This window comes from Rhagoletis zephyria, unplaced genomic scaffold (assembly GCF_001687245.7).
Source record: "Rhagoletis zephyria isolate East Lansing unplaced genomic scaffold, Rhagoletis_zephyria_1.1 Rzeph_scaffold_13494, whole genome shotgun sequence".
NCBI lineage: Eukaryota > Metazoa > Arthropoda > Insecta > Diptera > Tephritidae > Rhagoletis > Rhagoletis zephyria.
In genome coordinates this window covers 1-15,622 of record NW_016170565.1, presented here as the reverse complement: position 1 = coordinate 15,622, position 15,622 = coordinate 1, and the positions used below count along the sequence as shown (strand labels likewise).

The following is a 15,622-nucleotide window of genomic DNA, read 5'->3' as shown; positions in this document are numbered from 1 at the left end:
ATGTTATTAAATCAACGCGACGCCTTTTCATTTCGATTAAATTCTCTGTGGTAATTTAGCTTTGCCTGAAAGTAAGCATTTTTACTTTCTTTTTTTTGTATTCGTTCATCTATTGGCAGACATATTCCATGGATTGCTATTTCCGTCAATCGTGGGTGGATAAACGTTTAGCCTTCAAGGGCGCACAGGATACATTGGCTTTGAGCGTTTCGATGTTGGCGCGCATTTGGAAACCCGACACTTACTTCTATAATGGCAAACAAAGTTATCTACACACCATTACGACACCAAATAAATTTGTGCGCATCTATCAGAATGGCAGGGTGTTATATTCGAGCAGGTGAGAGATATTATAATTATTATCACATTTATGTTTTTAAGCATTATTTGGAAATTGGAAATTACATAGTTAGAATAATATAATGATTTACATTAAATTTGCTGTTAAATATCAAAAACAAAGAGCATTTTGGGTAAGGCTTTTAATCGTCCTTTGATTCAGCTATAATTCACATCCATCGACTGCTATTTTTGAAAATAATCCCTTTATGGCTGGTTGATTGGCAGAAGCATCGCCTGAGTACTTTCTCAGAACCCACTTAGCGCTGAGAGCACCATTTTGATACGCTTTCTGTGAAACATTTGATAATAGATCCATTCAATAACTTTTCTAGTAAGTAATTGCAGCGAGAGCGTAAAAGAAAAATAGAGAGTGAAATTGAGAGAGAGAATTATCAGAAAAGTTATTGAACGCAAAGCTATTGAAAACGTGCAACTGACCCCATTTTGACACTTTTCGGAGGGGAAAGTTTTGACCCGCAATTTTCTTTTTGATTGGAACCATTTCTCATCGTCATAAAAACATATGTACATTAGATTTAAATTGTTCATCCATATTTTCATTTCACTCAAATCATCCTCTTAAACACGTTGTTAAAATTTGAATGTGAAACATAACCTTACCTTTTGACACCAGCAAATTCTCGCTAGTAAAATTTTTAATTGCAAGTATTTGCGGCCCTCTCGCGTTTTTATGCACTCGAATTTGCTCGCTCTTGTAAATAATAAATAAAAAACTTGCAAGTAATAGTAACAATTCATACACATTTTTTGATATTGAATGGACCTATTATCTGCTCTCATGATTTGTCAGTTTGTCGATGAATCCATTTATGTTAGAAATGAAGCATTTGTAAATCTGCTGGGCACTCACAAGGATAATGTTGAACCGTTGCAGCAACGGCGCTGTTGGTTGTACGGAGGTAAATTTTGGTTGCATGTCCACCAATGGGCCAATCTCATAGTAGCTGTTAATCTGACTTTATCTTTCCTCGGCTTCTTTAAAAGTTCCTCTGTCCTTGGGTTGTCATGATTCGGCCTATATTTCTAGCAGGTTTGAATGTTGTGCCATACGTGCAAATTGCAAATACAGTTCCCATTTCATGAGTCGGGGTATACGGTTTATTGTCTCTACTTCCGATTCAGCTAAGAGATGTTCCGGCCTTAAATATCAAGATTTTTATTTTTATAATATTGTAAAAACGTTGTTATTTCGATTTTTATTTTTCCGATATAATCTGGATTTCCATATTTTCGATCAAATGCAATCGTTATTTTGTGATTTTGAATTTTTGTATCAAATATAATTATTTATTTTATAATTATGATGATTTCTAAAATCACACTGCGGTTTTTCAGTCTTCGAGCTTATTAAAATTAATTGATTATAAAATTGAAATTATATATCCTGCGATCATTTATTGTATTCATATTTGGATTTAAAAAAGTTTATAATAACAACAAGAAGTAATCCAGCTTAATAAAATATTTTAGCATTTGGAAAAGCCAGTTTCAAACCACTAATTTGCTTTAGCAGACATCTTTGTAGCGCCTCCATTCGCTGCCAACACCTTTTCTGTAGTGCTCGCGCGTTCACCCGCTACGGTTGTCACTTTCGAAATCGCCTTATTAGCTGCGCACAGCCAAGACTTGCTTCTGCACTTCACTGTCAAGACCACGTACAGTCAGAGCTTCGTTGCTGCTTGGTTGATTGTTTTGCATCGCTTGGTACTTTCACTTCCACCGACAACTTCAACTTGGGCACTGAGAGCGCCAGTACGCAGAGGAGGGCTGAAAGAAAAGTTTATAAGGAATGTGGTTTCTTTATGCTCGAGAATCCTTGAATATTTAAGTAGTACCCACCAGCGGCGAAAATCACTAAGGCCTTCATGTTGCTTAACTTATGTTGCTTTGCCTTAGTTACATATGTCTTCTGTCCTGACTTTGAACCTTTTTATACACAACTTCGCTGAACCTCTGCCTGGTTCGAATCGATTGGCTCGATAAAAATAAAATTAATTTGAATGGTATGGCAGTTTATAATAAGCATTCGTTTGACTAATTAATATAGTCACAAGCCTATTTTCCAATGCTTCATCATACATACCCTGCAGGGAGTGACGATAGCTTATACCTAACTTTAGTCTGTTTACGCGAACACTAATGCTAACTATTAACTGTGTATTTTGTTCGAAAAAAGCTAACTACTTTTGTGGGGCGATGGCCGCAAAAAAGTCAGACCTGGATACCTCTGCATTACATGTCAACTAACTTGTAACTAACTACTTTTGGACATAAAATATCAATAAGAAAAACAAAATATTTTTTTGTTTTTTTATTTTTTTATTTACTTTTTTATTTACTTTATTTTATTACATTTCATATTTGTTTACATATTCTGCTCTGGGTGGCCCCATATTCGAACACCGTCAGACATAACTTCAAAATGATAGTATAAAATTTCGATCTTCCTTTTATTTGTCCTGAATATGAAAAAGAATCTGCGAAGTTCAGAAAAAAAGTGTATTGAAAGTAATTTTTGTATGAGGATATTTAATAGAAACTTGTAAAGAAAACCAACTCCCGATTGCGTCTGCATGACTCCTGCACGACTTTACAATTCACTTTAAGTTGGTTTTGTCATAGCTAATTAAAAGTGAGGTATTAATCGAAATCTCGCCAAAAAGCTAAGTATAAGTTGGTTAGTTTTAACAATTGATAACTTTTCACTGCAGGGTACATATGTAGCACCTAATAAAGTGACTCAAATCGACGGCTGCATAATTGTCCTGTTAACAAATTCCCGTTCGTACCACTAAGTTCTATTTCCAGAAAGTATGTCAAGTTCCCAAGTAACACAAGCATTTGGACGTCTGGAACAATTTCATTAACAATGAATGCACCGGCGCGACGTTTCCATATTCGTGAACTCATTTGAAAAAAAAAGTTCACAAACGAGTTCAAAAAAGAGACTGCAACACATTAACCAAATTAAGTAAGACGACGGGAAGATATGACGCATACGCTGCCAATGATAATGAGAAGCTTTTAGTAAATAAAAAAAATCAATAGCTGTGACTCTCCGTTATTCGTGTGAACATGTACATATGTGATTGAAGAAAAAAAGGTGTGTGCTAAAATTTTGGAGTGATGCGTGTAAGAAAACAGCAATGCAATGAAGAGGTCGAAAGGAAGAAGTGAAACTGTTTTCACCAGTCACGCTTTATTAAGTTAAGTTACAATTAAAAGGTGGGGCAATTGCGCTAGTGATTATGTAATAGTCTCACCAAGAGATTCGAAGTGAGTAAACTTTCATCAAAGTTTGTATATAAAAAGATTCAAAGTGAAAACAGAAGACATAACTAAACCAAACGTTAACCGAGAAACATGAAGACTCTAGTGATTTTCGCCACTGGTAAGTACTACACCCAAGGATTCTGAATTATACCAAATTAACAAATACTCCTTGTAGCTATCCTCAGTGTACATGCGCTCGCCGTACCCAAGCTTACTTCCACTTCATCCGAATCCAGCGAGGAGGAACACCGCGTCATTTTACCTGCTGGTGATAAACGTCCTGTCGGCTTAGCCGGCGTTGGTGCCGCTGCTAGTCCACCTGATTTGAAATCTGTCGAGGTTAAAGTGCCAAGCAATGCAAAGCCATCAACCAAGCAGCAGTTTATCTCCGAAGCTCTGAAGGCACCGGGCATAGGCAGTGAAGCCCAAAAACGAGCCTTAGTGCGTAATAGACGTCAATTGTCTGGTCCAACCGCAGCAGGGAAAACGTCACCGGAAATTACAACGGTAGCCAGCGAAAGCGCAAGTAGTACAGTGAAGGCGGTGTCAGCAGTTGGGGGCGTGACAAAGGCACCTGCTTCGGCCGCAGCTGCTGTTGGCACTAAGTCAAATAAGTGACTTGAAACGTAGGATTTCAGAAGGATAAAAGCACGTATTTAGTATTGTATTTTCTATGAAATGTGTGATAATTTTTTTGTTACTATTACAACGGAAGTGTTTTACTCAATCTGTAATACTTTTGATTTTTGCTGTTGGTTTTGTAATTGAAATAAAAGTTCCAACATTATCCTGTAAAATATGATTTTTCCTTGCAAAAACTTGGTAACCTTTCGCTTGTAAAAGGCTAGGGCTTCAAAAAGATTCTGTCCAGTTTAGTGTGAACACGCGCACTCCATGATTCCGTAAAGAAGCGAGTATTCGAAGACAAAATATGCTACTTTATCAAATAATGTGGTATGTGCGACCTTTCTTATTATCCTGGTAAGTCGGAATGGATAACATTGGCAACTCATGGTCTTATCGTCTGTGTACACAGTGGGTTCCTAGCTGCCCGGCCGGAAATTCTCTAGGCAAAGCCCTGAGCCCATCTAGAGCCTGGCTCGATTTCCGTTACTGAGATTTTTTCGACAGCGCCAGACAGCTTCTGGCAAGGAAATCCCTTCTACAGATAATCTATTCCGGCGCTTAATAGGTTTTCTTTGCGATGTTCTCACCCAATAGTATCTGGACAAGGCCTAGCATACAAAAATTAATCAGAGATAATCACTTCTGGCACTGAACAGATTCTCTCAATAACGGTTATCTCTCGTAGTGCCTGGACCGGCACTACCACGCAATATCTTGACTTGGGTAGGTAGATAGATTTTATCTAGTACGTTTACGTTACGCCTTATAAGGGTAACCTTGACGGGCTCTAGATAGGTAGTCCTGAAACAAGTGCATCTTCTTAGAACCTGGACTGGCTCCAGAATAATAGTTTGAGATAACCACTTTTGGTGTTGGGAAGATTTTCTTAACTGATATACTTTTTAGCAGTGCCTGGACTGGCTATATTCTAAAAAATCCCGTTGCTGGCAATTTTTTTCTGACAATGGTTTTCATGATACCACCATGAAAAGCTCTGGCAAGCGACAACCATACATTAATAAACTATCAGGACACTGAGTATTTTCTCCGAAGCTAGACTTTCAGTACCAGAGGTTAGGCTGGATGTAGCATACAACAACTGGTCAGAGCTTTGCCTTGATACATCAATGTTTTTGAAAACTGACTGCAAAATAGAGGAGTGGCCAAAAAATTTAAATGGCTCTAAAAATTTCCGTTAGAACCACAATTTTTTCAGTTACAGTAATTAATTTGAAAGTTTGTACAATTTTGCTTATGACATATTTTGCTGTGAAAAAATATCTGAAAAATGCCAAGCAAATCAATATATGCCCTTCTATGTATCAAATCAAAGAAATACATCGATGTATTTTTGCCACTGACATGCCTACTAGCGCCTTGAAAGTTTTCCTTGTCGAATGCTAGACGGAAGAAAGCAAATCGGACCAGCGTCAGTGCTATTAGCGGCGATGCGGTAATTTAACCACCAAGTACGGATACTAACGTTCAAGCATAGCTCGGTTGTGGTCCGGAAATGGCTTTCCCTCTGCGTAGGCGAAACCCTCGAAACCCCTTGTTTTCAATATCACAGAGTTGTAGAATTTGTAAGATGTAAGGCTGCCAAGTGCTTGCAATATTATTGTAACAAAAAAAAACGTTTTTTTAAAATAAAATAATCAGTATTAAAAATTAGAAAAAAAAAACAATAAAAAATAAACAATCAATAAGTTTAAAGAAGTCCTTCGCCATGCCTTCTAAATCCTATGTTTCAAGTCACTTATTTGCCTTACTGGTGACAGTTTAGCCTTGCGACCACAGTATGCGCCTTTCCAAGCCTTCCAGTCGCTGGCATCATCTTTTCTGCAGTACTCGCGCGTTCACCCGCTACAGTTGTAACATTCGTATTATTTTTATTGGCTGCGCTCGCAACAGGCGCCTGACGTCTATCACGCACGACCAAAACTTGTTTCTGCGCTTCAATGTCAATACCACGTGCGGTCAGAGCTTCGGAGATTAACTCCTGTTTGGTTGATGGTTTTGCATCGCTTGGTACTTTCACTTCGACCAATTTTAAATCAGGTGGACTACCACCGACTCCAACGCCTTCTAAGCTGACAGGACGTTTATCACCAGCAGGTAAAATGACGCGATATTCCTCCTCGCTGGATTCGGATGAAGTGGTGTTCAACTTGGGTACTGAGAGCGCTTGTACGCAGAGGAGAGCTGAAAGAAAAGTTTGTAAGGAATGTGGTTTCCTTATCTCCGAGAATCCTTGAATGAGTAGTACTCACCAGCGACGAAAATGACTAAGGTATTCATATTGCTCGATTTAAGTTTGACTTAGTTATGTCTCCTACACCGAAAATGAACCTTTTTATATGTGTACTTTGACTGAAACTCTGGTTGGTTGGGATTGATTGGCTCGTTAAAAAATAATATTAATTTGTATTTTGTGGCAATTAATAATGAGCTTGCGTATGACTAATGTAGTCACAAGCCCATTTTCCAATACTTTTCCATACATATACAGCCGCTAACAAAGTGACTCAAAGCGGCACGCGGCGGCTGCATAATTTTCCCGTTAACGAATTCCCAACTCCCGTTCGTGCCACTAAGTTCCGTTTCCTGAAAGTATGTATGTTAAGTACTCATGTAACGCAAACGTCTGGATGTCTGGATCAATTTCAATAACAAGCCGAATGTGCCGGCGCGACATTTCCATATTCATGAACTCGTTTAAAAAAAGGTGAACAACGAGTTCAAAAAAGAAGCTGCAACACATAACCAAATTAAGTAAGTTGATGGGAAGATATGACGCAAACGCAGCCAGTGATAATGAGACGCTTTGGAGTAAATAAAAAAATCAATAGCTGTGACTCTCAGTTATTTGTGTGAATACGTAGGTATGTAGTATGTGATCGAAGAGAAAATGCGTGAGCTCGAATTTTGGACTGGTGAGTGTAAGAAACCAGTAATCCAATGAAGAGGCCGAAAGGAAGAAGTAAAAGTATTTTCGCCAGTCACGCTTTCTTAAGTTAAGATACAATCAAAATGTGACGCCAATGCACAGTGGTTCAAAATTGGCATTTTGTGTTCACAATTCACTGGAGCCTTTATTTTTCACTCAATTTGATTAATTTTTTTTTAAAGGTAGCTAATAAAGTTTTCAAGAGACCAATTGAGCCCAATTTTTGAATTTTTGTTTGTTTGTATTAAATTTTTAGTGCAAAGTGCAGAAAAAATTGCAATTTTGAAGAAACAGGAGAATCGATTTTGTAGTTAATAAACGATACTTAATAAAAACTAGTTGATAAACATTTATGGTTCCCTCAAACGAAAAAAAAAAAAATTCACAAAAAAAAATTTGAAATTTTATAAAAATTAATGTTCATCAAAATTAAAAAAAAAAAAAAATTGTTTCTACAAAAATTTTAAGCATGCAGTTTTATAGATCATTATAGTTTAGTATAATAAAGTGCAATCTGCAAGTGGCTAAGAGATCGCCACTTATCAGACGGAACTGTAACACCAAACTGCCCATTCACACAGGAATTACCGCTATCTTCTGCCTCTTGTTGGTCGCTGCTATTTTGGGAACTAGAAAGTGTGGTTAATTTTCTTTTTCAGCTGTTTGCAAGTTAGCCGTCTAACTTACACGGCTCTCCATTTCCGTATGACCCTAATATAAAAATCTAAAATCCGCAGATTCTTGAGTTACTTACATATAACAGATTAAGTTACGTAAATTAAGTCTATGCTATGAAATCACGATTGATAGGTTTCGGCGCTCTAGACACATTAAACATCAAAAACATTCAATGTGCCTTGGTTGTAATTTTCTCCCTATCTCCGTTTGCCAAATTGGTTTCTTTAATTTTTATTTATTTTCCATTCAATTTTAGATTAACAATCAAAGCTGGCTGTCCAATGAATTTAGAAGACTTTCCTATGGATATACAAAAGTGTCCACTAAAGTTTGGCTCATGTAAGTGAAATGAAAACTGCCAAAAACTTGTAAACAACTTATGAAAGTTCAACATCAAACCAACGTAAATATAAAGTAAATGCAATTGAGACTTCGTACGTGTACTTTATATGTACGTACATACATACAAATGTACATACATATGTACATCCACTCTTATGAGCACACAAACAAGCAAACAAAATAATTTCTTTCATAATTTTCTTAAACTTATGCAAGTGAGATTTTTGAGTTACGGAACGCTAAGGGACATACACACACACGTAATATATGTACACTAGGGTGGTAAAAAAAAAATTAATGTTAGCTTTCAACCTCTAGGATTTTTCTTAATGGAAAATATCACTGGTCGACGGCCAAAATTTACCAGAGACGCCGTTATGAACGGCGTTTCTGGTAAAGAGAAAAAGTTGAAATTTGTGGTCCAGTGTATCATACTCGAATCTTTTTGTTAAAAAAAATGTTTTTAGAACTGACTCAAAACCCATGCGGCTGTCCACATATTTTATATGGGGAAAAAACACATTTTCTTAGAAATGGTATAGAATTCCTAAAGATCGATAAATTTTCGATCGGAAAACTCGGTCTCTTATCAGGAGAACTCCAATAATAATACCCAAATGTTTATTTAGTACTTATGGGTCCTTGTTGAATTTTTTGGGGTTTTTGGTTAATATAAATTTTTTTTTTTAATTAAAAATTGGGTATTGTTATTGGAAGTCTCCTGAAGAGAAACAGAGTTTTCCGATCGAAAAATATTGATTTTAAAGAATTCTATACCTTTTCTATGAAATATTGTTTCTTCCCTTCATAGAACACGTGGAAAACTTCATGGTCTTTGAGGCAGTTCTATACGTCATTTAAAAACAAAAACATCCTAGGGGGTGAGAGCTTAAAATTTTAAATTTTTTCCCCCCGCTTGTATTTTTGGACCGCCCTAATATGCACTTGTGCATAAGCATGTGTGTATAATTGTGTAGCTATTTTTATTACCTATTGACCTTGATGACTCAAAGTCGCAAATAAGCTTATGTGAGCGGAGGACACAACAAATAGGCGCTTGTAGTCGGCGGTCCGCTTGTATTAATGCGATCTAACTACTTATAAATGCAATTCAACGAAATACTTATGAATTTCATACATACATATATTAAGATTTACCAGGAATGCACAGCGTATTACTGTATACTCAAAAGCAAGCTTGCAAACACCCTGAATGCTTATCGCTTTGCGCTACTTTACTGCCAGCTTTCTTATTTTTTTTTATTTGCATACTTTACTAGGCTGCTGTGATTTGTGATATTAAAATGATTTAAATAGCTCTTATGCTGCCCACTCGTCCTTATAAATGTCCTTATACTTATTCACATGTAAATACATGTACATACATATACATATGTATGTATACGTAGTTAGCAGCAACGCAAAATACGCCACAAAAAGGCAAATGGGTAGACCAAAAAAGGGGCTAGTAAAAGCGCAGCGCGCAACTATGGAAACAAGTTAAGCTGTTGTTAGCCGTTTGTAGTTCATTTATTCGCTGCTTATTCGTTTATAGCGGCAAAAGCAATGAATGTATACAGACGGCTACATACAGTACATGCATTGTATAAGAAATTGTTTGTTGCACCCCAAGTACATAATCATTATTGTTTGTTGCATGCGCCATAGGCGGTTGAGGGGTCGGTGTAGGTGCGCTCTGGTGCATTGGCTTAGTTTTCTCGCATAGCAGCTTTTCTAATGAATATGTCTGCCCGCCTATTCGACATTCAAACGCATTCAAGGCTTTAATTGATTGCATGCTGTGGTAGGAATTTAAGATGATTTGAAGGAAATTTGAGATTTCGTGTCTAACATAAATATTTTAAAAATTTCTTGGAAGAGGATAATATACAGATGTAACTCAAAATTTATGTTTTTGGAGATTTCATCACACAATAAATAAACTTGATAAGGAGAATATGTTCACCCTAACAGATAACTAAACTTCCCAAAAATGACTAAGATATGTGACTTTCCATCTGTCTTTTGGTATACCAACTGTATGAATTGAACAAAATTTGATTGCGTTTTCCCACAAAATTGAAATTTTGAAATAATTCTGTATATTATTTAACGTGCGATATAATAAACAAGTCGTTTTAATAGCAATTAGTGCTTTCAGAAATTTTTCTTAACAAATAGTTTTTTGACATTTTTCTCAGCTTCCGCTTTGTCGGCAATACCAATTCAAATATATTCCCATCCGGAACGCAAACCAAGTAAACTTTACATACTTTTTCTGTCTCTGACTCATTCTAATTTTTTTGTTAGTGATCCCCGAGTCAAAAATGCTGCTTGGCTATCTGAACAATGGCTGGTTTTGAGCTCCTTTGCAGTTTTTATTTATACCTTACTAATCGTCTTGATCTGTAGTATTTTTTTCTGAAATTTTAGTTGCCGGAACGAGAGAGAATATATGAAAGTAGAGTTCTCCTCGATCCCCCAAAAACTGGGGTAGTAGACACCTTTACTCACTAGGCTATGGCTGCCATAAGGAAACTTCAATTTAAACTGTTGCCCCTAATAATTCCAGAAGGATTCTTGTGGGTAAATTGTGTTGTAGGTAAATTTTTGAATGCGGAAATCTTCTTCAATTATTTACATTAGGTGCCCCATATATTTTTTAGGTCTGAATTGGAGTATAATTTTTAGTTGTTCTATCTTATGCCGAATTTCCACTAGGTATTGAAATTACCAAAAATGTATACCATTTAAAAAATGCTATGTGGAAATGTGAATATTTTTATGAACGTAATGGCACGGAAATTTTGAACGCCCAACGTTGTCATTAAGAATGTTGTCATTTAATGCCTAGTGGAAATTTACTATTACTCATCCATATTCGACTCTACGTATTTTTTCAGATATATATATGCACATGACTAACGAGCTCAGATCAAAGAAAATATTTAATGTTTCTAAAAAGCACTTTGTATAGTTTAAAAATTCTTTGTTTGATCAGCAGCTAACTTCATATAGGCATTTTAAAACCAAATATCTTTTTAGTATTTTTTATATTCAATCACAGAAAAATTCAGCATCTACAGCATTTTTAACGTCTTTCAAGCTAATTGCATTCATTAAACATGATTTATATTCGCATAAAATCGATTTTTTTTTGCATTTCAATTTGCACTTTTGATTTTTGAGACGTACCACCAGTCGTATACGTAACATCATTAAAAATCAATTTACACATTACACGTCAAATAGACGTGCGTAGAACTGATCACTAAGTATGCGTACATACTATATATATGTACAAATGTATTGTAATGTATGCATATCCGCATAGTAAACCTCAATGTGACACAATTTGAAAGCCGCAGAAATAAATATAGTACATACATATGTATTTAAATGTGCACATACATATGTACTTCGCCGCACCGTCAATATACTATATAGCTATATCTGCGTAACAGATGTAAACAGTGAATATTTAAAAGAGAATTTTGAGTATAGATGGTCTAGTATAGTTATGTGGAGTTTAGGCCAAAAATAGGCTTTGCACATAAATTTGTACCATCTTACTAACAAAGACCATTGGAGTAGTACCCAAGTATATGTATAAGTACACAAGCTGCATCAGTTTGGGACCTGCTCCAATGCTCTAACCGGTGTTACCTAAAATACTGAATATACATATTTTACCCCTGACTCGTTTGTTATCCGGTCCAATAGTCCAAAATGCCAGACTACTAAATATAAATAACCCCAAGTGTTTCTATAGTAGTTCGGAACATAGACAAAGAATGTAGTACGTTTTACCACCTTGTCTTCATCACGACATCTCCTACAGAGAAAATTACTTGATATGCGCCATCATATGTGCATTGGTGTAATACGAAAATAAACTTTGATAATCCCGGTAAGAGCTCTTATTGCAGGTTCTTTTAATTTCAGAAGATCTTTCACATTCTTCCTATTTTACGTCGACCATAATGACAGTAAAATTTTAATCCATAAGTTAATATTTTAGTCCATAGGTTATTATTGGCATTAATCAATGCAGAGGTTCTTCGCATAGATCTCAGCTTGGAAGGAGATACAGATGTTTTGTCGAGAATTTCTAACTGATCCATAGGTCCCTCTAAAAAAAGAGAGCCAAGTCCTTGGTAATACTACTATCTAGCATTGGTAGATACGTGTCCGATTTTTATTTATAATTTAGACTGTTTTCTCAACTTCGAATTTACTAACTCGCCTCTCTACAGGTCATTTTGTTGTTATAATTAGCTGCTAGATGTTTCTTAAATCTCTTCCCAATTTTTCTTCCTCATTTTTATACCCGAGCGCACTTTTTCACAAGGTTATTATAACTTTGTTCGTATAACGGTTGTTTGTAACAGCCTAAAGAAATCGAGATAGATACAGACAAATGTTGGTAGGTTGCTATTGAAAATGGGCGAAGTCGGACTATAACCACGCCCCCTTCCCTTATAACGGTATTTTCGACAAATGTTAAAACTACGACATTTCAGTAAATCTTGCATCCAATTTGTTTAAAATTAGTGCGTGAATTAGAATTTTGGTGTAAAATAAAATTATTATGAAATTTTTGGAAAAATGGGCACGGCCCCGCCCACTTATGATGAAATGCTGTACCTCAGTAGCCGCTTCACTAATCCTCGGTGAAGGTTTGCTTAGAATCCAGCTAAAAAATCTCTTGAAAATCTTATAAATCGGACAATAACCGCGCTCAGCTCCCATATAACGGTAATTTACAGTAGAACGAAAACTGAGATAAATCAGTAATTACCAAAGCTAATTGACTCCAAATCGATCACTGCAGTAACCACTTAGCAGAAAATTAGATTATCATAAATTTTGGATTTTGGGCGCCCACCTATGACCAAAAAAGCGTGTCTCTCGCTAACGGATTTATAAATTTCTACCAAACTCGGTGCACTTAGTATCCGTGGTACGAAAAAGCAATTCGTTGAAAATCATTCAAATCGGACTAAAATTGCACACACCTAAATTTGAGATATAGAAAAACTTAGATATTTCAATGACTGAGGACGCTCATTTACTCCAAATTAATACTTACAACAATCTCTTAAGAAATAAGAGTGTTATAGACTTTTAGTTAGTTTACCGAAAATTTAAACGACGATATTTTCGCCCGAACTTATGCTTCTTTACTTGTTTACTTTTAGTAGCTCCGGAGAGATGACTTTTTAGAGATTCAAGAGATCATTTGATATATATTCCGCTATCTCCACATTCGAATAATGTAAACCAAAGCATGAGCTGTCATTTTGTATAGTCCCATAATATTAAGTACATACAGGTTGCTTTGGTGCTGAAGGCGGGTTTTTTAGAGCATCCGATGACGATTAAATGGTTCCAAATTGGTTAGATCTGGCAATGCTATTATCACTCGTGCATAGTTTAGTATGTCATTTCATCGTAAATAGACTTACGCCAAACAACACTTGCAAATTGTGCAAATGTATTTCGAAAAGCGTGGTTCAGTTCGGGAATGTCCATTTGCGATCGACATAATCACGATTTTTGTATCACGTATACTCTTAATGAGCCATGTCCAGCGTTGGCAGAATTGGCCTACGACCTTATAAAATGCAGTTTGTGTAGCACGGCACTAAATATTTTATCCTGATCCCACTCAACCCGAAATTCAGTTTTTGAGTACCGTAAGTATGTAAGGCCATTACTAAGTTTCAATTTAAAGTTCTGCGACTCTAAAAAATTTATTAGAAAATCTTGTAAAACTATAATTCGAAAGATCAATAAAAAAAAACGTAATGAATTTCTTACTTTGCAGATAACCTAAGCGGTCGAATCTCCACCCTAGTACCCCTTAAATTTTAATAATTTTCCACTATGAACTATCTTCTAAGCTATTCCAAGTGTGTGCAAAACCTGCATATACTTATGTACATAATAGTGGTTTCACAGCTTTGCTTTGCTGGGGTGCCGCGGCGCATACGTAACCTCAATACAAAATAATTAAGTTGTTGTCAAGTGTTTGATTCATTTGCAACATACGCTGTTTATTGTTTTGCGCTTACTTCTGACATTTGATTTTTCTTGCCATATTTTTTGCTGACTTCTGAAAAAGCAAAATAAAAAAAGCAGAGCGACTGTCTACTTCCTGTCTTTGCGAGCAAAAGATACTAGGGGCGAGGGCACATAAATTTTAATGAATTCCATATTTTGAAATTCAAATTTGTGCAAAGTGCATGCGGAATTCGGGTAGAAGACAATATTCTTACACATATTCGAATATTGTAGCTTGTGAAATGAAAACAAAAGTATACTTGTAAAACCCATTTGAACTACATACATACATGCATGCAAAAAATTGTGTTGCTTATTTCAAACTTACATTCTAAGCTGTTCAAAACCTATCTGCTGACTCTCATTAACTCGTCAACTGCCAAACAACAACGGAAATTAGAACGGTAAAGGAAAAGGAAACAAGGTTGCAATGGCATTTGGCTGTTTATTGAAATCAACGAATGCGAAGGAGTGGAAGAAATTAAAGGAAAATGGTGAAACAAATGTTTAAATGAACTAAAAAAAGTATAAATAATCAGATGAGGTGTAAATTAGTGTGAAGATGCAAAAAAATCTCATCAATCAATCGCAAGGGGAAAGCCGATGAGACAACCATTCCTCAAAAGTACCGCTGCGGCACACATACACACATAAAAGTATTTTCTTTTTTTGCGTACAAATTATGTCTGAGTAGATTACATGCCTTATTGGCATTTTCATTACAGTTCGATGGCCAAAGGCATGTCTAGCCTTCGTTGATATTTGCTGGATACCAATTTTTTGAATTTTTGCCTTGCCAGTAAACTACAAATCAATTCCAATACAAATCAATGAAAATAGTCACTTCTATCTGCAGAAACTCATTTATTCTACCAAGTACATACTCGTACATATGTAATGAAGGTGAGCAGCTTCAGCAGTTTTGTAGTGTGCCACCTGAATGAATCAATTTAGTACTGTCTGACACTTGAATTGAGTAAACATGCAAACACATTTTGCTAACTGCGACAATGACAATAAAAACAGAGCACCAACAACAACAGCGCAATTTGTGTAACGAGCTAAAGAAACATCAGATAGGTATGCAAAAAACGAATGATTAAAGAAGCAAACGCCTGCCCTAATATTGTTATGTAACCATATGCGAATATATGATGATTTAGCTTCTCCCTTATATACATACTTACATATGTGTCTATGTCATAGGTTATTTCTTTTCGGCAAGCTTAAATGAATCACTTAACCATGTAACAACAGGCATTGAATCTCATACATACAGTTACTCAAAAAAGTGTTCACAATAGAGATCGGCGCGAGATAGAGGGT

At 36.0% G+C, this 15,622-nt stretch overlaps 1 protein-coding gene across 1 annotated transcript; it reads left to right on the top strand.

Annotated features, from left to right (window-relative positions):
* Positions 1-119: 119 nt before the first annotated feature.
* Positions 120-8,227, top strand: LOC108378164 (gamma-aminobutyric acid receptor alpha-like; the record flags this gene model as incomplete). Its single annotated transcript, XM_017634457.1, has 2 exons — positions 120-340; positions 8,145-8,227. Coding segments are annotated over 2 exons (304 nt in total), but the record flags the coding sequence as incomplete, so codon positions are not given.
* Positions 8,228-15,622: the final 7,395 nt, after the last annotated feature.